This window comes from Ostrea edulis, chromosome 9, assembly GCF_947568905.1.
Source record: "Ostrea edulis chromosome 9, xbOstEdul1.1, whole genome shotgun sequence".
NCBI lineage: Eukaryota > Metazoa > Mollusca > Bivalvia > Ostreida > Ostreidae > Ostrea > Ostrea edulis.
Genome location: NC_079172.1, coordinates 15106055 through 15115393, shown reverse-complemented (window position 1 = coordinate 15115393; position 9339 = coordinate 15106055). Strand labels below are relative to the sequence as shown.

Genomic DNA, 9339 nt, shown 5'->3' with positions numbered 1-9339 from the left:
CTGGTTGTCATTCTCCTGGATTTCTCTGTTTTTCATCCATCTGCGAACACGCGTCAATATGAGGATGTCTTGCACATGCGCAGCAGTCGTCAAGAGGAACAAATTGATACAGTATACATTTCACACGAACCAATCAGAAAGGTGTTACAATTTCTACAATTACGAGTGAAAGGACAGCCCCCTTTTTCACAAATGTTCATCTATACCCTTCGGTTCTTTTGAGATTTTTAACACTTTATTTACACAGCTATATGATTAGACAGGGATTCATTTCGTAACCTCAAAATGTCATCCCCGAGTAAAGATGATGCGATGTCGCCATCAGAGGAGGCTAAAACTGAAAGTAGTGAGGCTGTACGCGAGAGACTTCAGGGACAACAAAAAGACGACAACAGTGATGACAATTCAGATGCGGCGCGGACTACATCTTTCTCAGTGGCCGATATCTTGGATCCAAGGAAATTCACAGGGTGTTCGACAACGGAAAAATCTCGAGTATGGACGCCATGGAAAGACCGGAAGCGCCGACTGACGGACACTACCGAAAGCACATCAGATGACGACAGAGGTGCAGGGACAGGTACAATATGTATTCAAATATTAGATAACAGGAGAGACACAAGATTCGAAGCTTGAAACTCGTCTTTTCATTCTGTGCATTTTTCAAAACAAATAAATAGATGAATAATGAAAATTATTATAATTTCCATTTGAAATTATAGTGACACCATTGAAAATCTCTAGATATATATTCTAATTACTTTAAACTATTTTTACATTTTTCAAAACTATGACTGGGGTTGAAAACGCTTATCAATTAATATTTGATAGATAAAAATGCCAAAGACAATCAAGATCATTACTATATATACGAAAATAATTTATTTAGCAATGAACACCCATAATTAATTATATGATTGGAGATATTGTTCTGGGACTTCCTTTATTTTATGACATCTTCATTAGATGAATTAACAAAGCTATATATTCTCGTCATTAATTAATTGGTACGTGTTGCAAGATAAGAGGAATTGAAACATTAACCACATTTAGCGGCATGATCGTCATTAGCTGTGATTTGTCTTAATGAAGATAAGACAAATTTAGAGCCGATGTTGACGCGATAACGGTCAGTCTCTGCCACGCGAAGCGCCCCCTGCTGGGTGGCTGACACTTCGTACAGACAGGCCTTAAGTGACTTACGTAATAATGAAGAAACACAAAAACCCTAAAATATTCTACTGTTCAAGGGAATTCAAAATGTGACAAGGTTTATTAGAGAAATTTTACAATCGATTTAATTCTGATTTCTGCTTAATTGGTTCTAAGTATACAACAAAGGAGAGCAATCTCCTTATCTGAATTAGATAATTGAATAAGTAATTGGGGGAAGATTCTCCGGAATATCAAACAATTTTAGCCCAATATTTCCGAAAACTCTTCAAGATAAAGAGAATTCTTGGCTTTTATCATAAATATTGAAGATAGCAGATTACGGAAGCATTATTTAATTACCGCAAAACCCTACAGCGGGCAAATATGATTAGTGTGCATTATGTACTGTAGTGTAGGTAACACTGTGGCGATTTATTGATAATTAATGCTATTGTTGATATCATCATGACTTACGATGACACATACATTTTGAATTCTACACGGATGCTGTAACGAAAATGTAAACAGAGATGCAAATTTTGAACAATAAATCACACATTGTTTACGAAACAAAACATGGTTGACTCGCTGCAGAGTTGGCGCTAACATGTGTCTCTCACCAGCTAAGAGAAAAATTCTCTCTCTTTATTCTGGTTCGCCCAGTTCTGCCTCACATTTGTCGCTGTTTGTCAAACTTTAAGATTTGGGGAATTTTTTCTGCCCCATTTAACCCGATTTGCAGAATTTGACCGAAATCATGGAGTGTCTTCCATTGCTAATAAATAATATTACCGCCTCCGATTAAAATGCTATTGAATTTTATACTTTGGTAAAATTGGTATGAGAATGTAGTTTTTATGTTGTTTCTACTTGATTTTAGAAGTTATTCAAATTGTAAGCAATACCTTGAAATTACTAAATTCGTTTGAAAATAAAATGTTCAAAATGTACTTAATTTTCAAAGTCCTCAATGAAGCAAAGTGGTAATTTTTTGGGGAACAATTAAGATAATTTATCTAACATGAGATACGATTTTATGCAATTTCTCGGGCTATTACTTTCCCCTCTATAATATCATCTGAAGCTAAATTTTGTGGCATTTCGTCATTATAAAGATACATAATTTATGTTAATTGCTTGCCATAATAATATATCAAATTTGATATCTCTATCAAGAAGCCTGTCACATTTGTCAAAATTAATGTTTAAAACATCGAATTGCACAGATGTTCGTATTATTCAACACGGGTATATATTAATATACAAAAAATAGGCTGTTTCCGCTGCTTAATTTTCTTTCACAAACTGACATTGTACACAGAAACATGAAAAGTCAACATGACTTAGGTGTGTATTCAATATTGCTATATCCATTCGCCTCTATCACATTTTATGTCACATTTTCATATGTATGTTAGCTTACAGTGATTTTATAATGATTTGTTTAATGTCCAATTCTCTTTGATTTCCAAATTCTGAGCTCAACATTTCCACAATAATGAGGAAAAAAAATGCAAGATGTAAATTATGGGAACATTGCAAACTTTTGTGAACCATTAAAATGTTGAAAATGTCTATTCATCACGTTTATGTACTAACAATATTCAAAATCTGGCAAACAAGTTTGATTTTGATTTTCTCCCATATGGCAATGTTTGAATAAATCATTATATGTACATGCATTGTCAAAATTAAACAAAGAAATATGACCTTTAGATAATTAGATACCTCTATTTAATACACAAAACGTATACATAACCAACAATTATATAATTATATTGATTAATAATGGCATGTAAATATCGATACGATAAAGACATAGTTCTGTGTAGAAAAAGTAGTGCGTGTTTTATTCAAACAATTTTATATATTGAGTTTCTATAGATGAAAGAGAAAAATATTGCATCTCCTCTGGATCCCCTAAATTGAAAAAAGTGTAAATTAAATTTTGTTAAAAATAATTTTCAAAATAATTAAAACGAAAATTAAACCCCCAAAGCTTTACCTAATAAAGGCAGGATGTTTAGTAATCGTAAATGATTTATGATAAAGAAAATTTTACATTAATTACAGCAAATAAATCATATATCTAGAATATAATATATACGCAGTCAGAAAAGGATATCTTTTCATTCGATTCTTTATCTAAAAATACAAACAGTAATATGTGTTATAGTGTTTCTATTTACAATGCATAATAATTTCAGAAAATAATTTTGCTAATTAAATTGTTTACTTCTATTAGGAAACACAGAGAAGGCCACTGATTTGTCCTGTAAAAGTAGAATGAGTTGCGATGAAGACGATGACCTGCGTCATGATGATGAAATGGATGACGAAGATGATATGTTAAGTGATAGTGAAGACTGTTTAGACCAAAAATGTAAAAACTTGGACTCCTCAAAGGCTGGTAAACCACGTCGAGCGAGGACAGCATTCACATATGAACAATTAGTGGCTTTAGAAAACAAATTTAAAACAACTCGATACCTCTCTGTATGTGAAAGACTCAACTTAGCGCTTTCATTGAACCTTACGGAAACCCAAGTGAAAATCTGGTTCCAAAATCGCCGCACCAAGTGGAAAAAACAGAACCCAGGAATGGATGTGAACAGCCCCACGGTGCCAGTTTCTTCCAGTGTGTCGACATTTTCTTCTCCGTATGCCAGTCTGTATGGACAGGGGCTTCATCCGTACCTTCCTAGTCATAATTTGATGGGGGCTTTAGGACTCCTCAGGGCACACCCCGCCTATGGCGGCCAGAATCACCCCATGTACTACCCTTACTTAGGACAAAGCACGTAATCAATTGCTGGTTATCGTAAAAGTTGTAAAAACATATGTTGTTGGATAAATTATTTCCTCTTTGATGTGGCTCAGATTGGCTTTTGCGGTTTTTTAAAAAAAAATGTTTAAACAGAGAAAAGGAACCATGGAAAATATTTTCAGCATTATTGACTGTGTGACACTCTCAGAGTGATACCAACGTTCCCCGGGGTCGATTTTTGCTTTCGTGTTGTATAACGGTGCATAAATATTTATTTACAGGACTCATAATTATGACGATTGGTCACGAAGGAAAAGTTAATAATTGTACTGATTCTAAAGTAGATATTTATATTTTCATGTATATATGCTAGAGATAACTTTATTGTAAATAAAGTGAATGTTTTACAAGTTCAGCGGAAAGTAGTTGTATATCAATGGCAATTATCTTAATTATGATACCAGGGATCACATTTTCCTACATGAACCCCCGATAAAGAACAAATTAGCGAATATCGCTAGGATCAATGACGCAAATTTGCAATGTTTGTGTTAAAGATATTTTTCCTTGTTCTATACGCCGCTTAATGGTATTCAGCTAAGTGAAAGAAAATTAAATTCATTGCTGGTCGGAATATTTACGAGTAACGACAAATGATTTTCAAATGAGAAAAGTTTACAAAGTTAGCCAAGAGGGAATGTTAATGCATCACTTCATTGTCTGATTGACACGTGTCCCCTGATAAAATCATTACATTTAAGTATTTGTAATTAAGAAGATTCCGTTTGATTAGCACATACTTGGCTGGGTCCCCGGAAATGTTAACCGAACCGTTCAATGGCGATAGTGTCACATGACTTATACATTGCTACACGAATGTTTTACTCACGCAATGGTGGTGTACCTTACTTCCGGTTTATGAAATTCAAGGAAGGAACCAAATAACCTGCTTTAGTATCAAAGACATATATTAATAATCTTATGGAATTGACAGTAAAATAAATAATAAATGCGTCAAACAATGTTTCAAAGTATACAATAATTTTCTAGGTTAACAAAAAAAAAAAAGAAAAAAAAAGAAGAAGATAGAGATTACTACAATCAATATCTAATTTGCTCGTTAAAACCTTTACTGAAGTAATGTATTATCATGAAACATTAAACTTTTGATGTATCAAGTGTTCATACGAGCTGTCAAACAGAAACCAATTTCGTAGGGAAAAGAAAAAAGTTTCGAAGTTGCAGTTCTTTTTCACAAACAGCAAAATAGTTTATATTTTTTCTTTAGTAACGTGATTTTTAAAGTTATCAAGTATTTTTATCATTATTATGAGCTCACGCGAGTCGCTCAATTGAAGTATATGTATTTTCATGCGTGTTCTCCCGTTGACATTTTCACATACACACACACCCCACCTCGTAATTTACCCAACAAATTCTGACTTTGATGTAGAGAGAGGACTAAGATAAACTGTGCCTGCTGCCCACTCCCATTCATATTGTGAATAAAATATTGTTTAAATAAATAAACAAATTCAAACCAAATTTGGTGTATTGCATCTTTAGGGATTAGAATAAAATTCATTGTCACTGAATTTTAGAGTACGTTAGGGACTGTGCCTAAAATTTAAATGCAATGGTACAATCTTTTCTTTACTCCTGAACCTTTGGTAAAAAAAAACAAAAAAAAAAAAAAAAAAAAACACCAAGTCGCATGTTTATTATGAGCATGGATGCATGCCTCCACCAAAATTGTTAAACTTAAGGCCCCAGATGGGACAGGGATTCAGATCCCAAGTTGGGGCGAAATACGGCATACAAACAAATACATGTGTATGTAACATCTTACAAATCTTTATTCCTAAACATGTAGCAAGTTAAGTAAACTGAGCACGTACAGTTATAGTAAACTGACTGAGTGTGTAATTATGATGAACAATGATGCTTTTATCAAACTATGAAACACGTGATTCATGCGTCAGGGATGGAGGCGAGTTCTTATGGTTCCTAAACTAAAAATAATGTGCATCTTTGAAAATCTTTTTTACCTCTGAGCATGTGACGTAATCAATTATAGTCCCTGAAAATAAATCAACATAATATATAAAAATCTATGCGATTGTAGTTAACACATTTCTACAGGTTATGACTAATGTTTGTAATTCATGAACGATAGAGGTCCATACTTGACACAAAGGTTACTTATAACCAAACATTATGTCTTGACCTTAAACCATCGTCATTTGACCTAGCTGAGATAACGGAACAAACATAAATTTCCATGCAAAAGTTTGGTTTTGCAGAGGTACTAGAAGCGCATCGCATTTGGCACCAAAGATCAAAGACATCGATACAATGTTTAGGTAACAAATTACAATATGCAATACGTTACTGATACATGTATATAATTGTCCCCCGAATCTCATTCAATACAGAAGTATATAATTGCTTTGTGAAGCCTTCGAATGCCAACATTTTGCTAAACATTAGAAATAAACTTTTGCACAAACTATGAATTTGTTAACTTTGTTGCAAAAACAACAGCAATTAACAACAACAACAACAACAACAACCAAAAACACAGGAGACCTCCTAAGAGGGTAATAATCAGGGTTTCGTGAATTTTCTACATAATTTTTTTTGTTTTTTTGTTTTCCGTTATTGTAGTCGCAATTTGTTATTTTTCCAAGTTGAGAAGATATTTCTGTTAATAGTTGATAATCTGAAATAAGCATTCATAACTATTTAGTCATTTATAAATACATCAGAGCATTATGTTTTTAGCATTTATTTTGCTATAATGCAGTGTTTACATGTAAGTTATTTCATAAAACGCAAAATATCAGTCTTAACCTGTTCTACTGCAGCTGGTACGCTAGATTTCTTATCAATAACGAAGAATTTACTTTTTTACACTTGATCTGAGGAGATGAATTTTGGTTTTTTAAATGTCGTTGTTGTTTTACTGACCAATACTGTTAATATGCCAAGAGAGAGAAAAATTGCTATGATATTCGTGCAGAAATAAAAGCACTCGCGAAATATAAAGGATTCACACGTCGGCCTCATCAAATTTAAATTGGAACGACGTAATTAATTCGAAATTAACATCGATTAATGAACGACGTGCGTTTCAACTCTGTGAATTAAAGAAGTCCTGGCGTCATAAATATTTCAACCTGAGGAAGAAAATTTGATGGTTTTTTCTGAAGTTTTCAACTTTTGCACACACAACGTTGTAATCTGCGAGGATCTGGCCATGACTAATTGATCTTAAAACATGTCGTCAGAGTATTATAACATATTGAAGGTTGGCCATATACCCCCTAATAGTTATATCATAGTTTTCTAGTTAGTCATCGCCGCCTGAGTGCCATTTAAATGAAAATTACCACAAATAAAAATATTTTTCCGTGTTTATATAATTACATAAATTTCTTCAATGAATGAAGTTTAAGTAGTATTTAAATATTTCTGGAATGGTTTTTAGCGAGTTAATTTGAGGATAATGCACGTATGATACGTTTTATAGATTTGTCAATTTTTCTGTATTATACCGACCCGCTGTCGTGCGACAGGTGAAAATCCTGAAAATTAGGCCTACATATTTTTTTAAAAAAAAACTTAAATTACAGATGTCCTAATTATCATATTTTCATTTGACTGGCAAGTCACACGTTTCATTGGCCCAATATTTCCGGACTGTCACTTTCTATCGTGTGCCCCGGATGCTGCTATTACGTCAGTCATGGAGACTATCTATTCACTTATCAGGTATTAAAGTTCTGGATTTTAAAGTTTCCAATTTTTGATATCACTACTTTGAACAGTGTATCTTCTTACTCCCACAAATGCTTGCTAGAGGTCGATTTACGATCTGTAGCCGTTGTTTAGGCAATGATCGAATCAAGACAAAGGGGTGATAGACTTGTGTGTAATCTTAGGAAATAGTGGATAGTCGTGTGGAACAGAAACATACATGAAGAGTGGTTCGCAAAACTTCATAAGGATTTGTACGATGATTACTATTACTTGAGCAAAATACAGGGGCGACTTTCATTATTGGGAGTGCGACGCACATTCTAACCATTTCCGCCCCAAAAGTAGGGTGCTGAAGATCCCAAACTGGCAAAAAATGATCATTTTTATCAAAATGTTCGACCAGGGGGCGTTACAACCCCCGTAACCCTTCTATAGATCCGCCACTGCAATATACATGATCATTTAGCTGATTCAGCCATTGTAAATAAAGACAGATTAATATTTTCTTCTGATATAAATTTTCTAATTGAAAAAGGGAGTGGAAAGCTCGAGTATATCCGTTTCTTTATATGATGTCTTTGATCTAATCGATAAAAGATTTAGTGCATTTTATACAGATGTAATAGAATTACTTACATTGGTATCATGATCAATTATAGATAAAGGCAAAATATAATGCTAATTATATAAATACTGCGTCTGGCGATGAAATAAATTATCTGTTGCTACTGATGTGAGATACAGTTCCACGAAAATCACGTGACAATGTCTCATTCGACCCACTGCTCATTAAACAGCAATTCGGATTTCCACCGTCTTTGATTCTGGGTATTACAAAGGAATACGGATCTTTGGAAATCGGTTTCCTCTCTCTACCGACTCGCTTTTCCTGTTTACCTTTCTATGAAAAAGCTATTTCATGGTTTAATTGGCGTTTGTGAAGGGTTAAAACTACATCGTTTGGTCAGAAAATAGCTACTTATATTAAGATATATTTAATTGACTTGGTTAATGTAAATCGGAAATCTTGAAAGACGTGGAAACTTGTTGAAAGATTATCTATGTCTTCCATATGGCAAACAGCAATAAAGGAGTTTGATGACCATACCAGCTGTAAATCCGGTACTTATCTGTGATCAGAGAATTGTATACCAACTTAGACATGTGAGAAAATTCTGAAAACTTCAAAACATTATATATATATATATATATCTATATATTTATTTCAACTATATTCTTTTATATATATCATACAGTTATCGCAGCAGTAGGACAATATCTTATACAGGAATTTTATTTGTGTTCATGGGATTTAACTTTTTTGGTTTTCTAGAATTTCTATATTGCTTGTTCATATGGTGTTGATTTGACGGTTAAAGAAACATTATTCTTATAATTATCGATCTGTTCATACCGCGAAAACAACGAATTTTTGTTTTTTATCATTTCATTTCATTTCAAAATGGCAGTTATAAACAATTTAGACCGAGGGCATGTATACACGTACATAGTTACATCGTAATTTTTCAAAAATAAAATCGTTTTCTTGATTATGAGTATCGTACTTTTTGTTTCTTTTTTTTCTTTTGGCTGAATATTGCAATTTTTTGGCATTCAGAAATATATTGTATGGTTTGGGATTTCCTTAAATTCCA

The 9339-nt window shown here is 33.3% G+C and overlaps 1 protein-coding gene across 1 annotated transcript; it reads left to right on the top strand.

Moving 5' to 3' along the window:
* The first annotated feature begins 220 nt into the window (after positions 1 to 220).
* On the top strand, positions 221 to 4337 carry LOC125658881 (homeobox protein slou-like). Its single transcript, XM_048890318.2, has 2 exons — positions 221 to 580; positions 3401 to 4337. Exons 1-2 carry the CDS (start codon positions 286 to 288, stop codon positions 3958 to 3960), a joined length of 855 nt encoding a protein of 284 aa, XP_048746275.2. The 5' UTR covers positions 221 to 285; the 3' UTR covers positions 3961 to 4337.
* The last annotated feature ends 5002 nt before the right edge of the window (positions 4338 to 9339 follow it).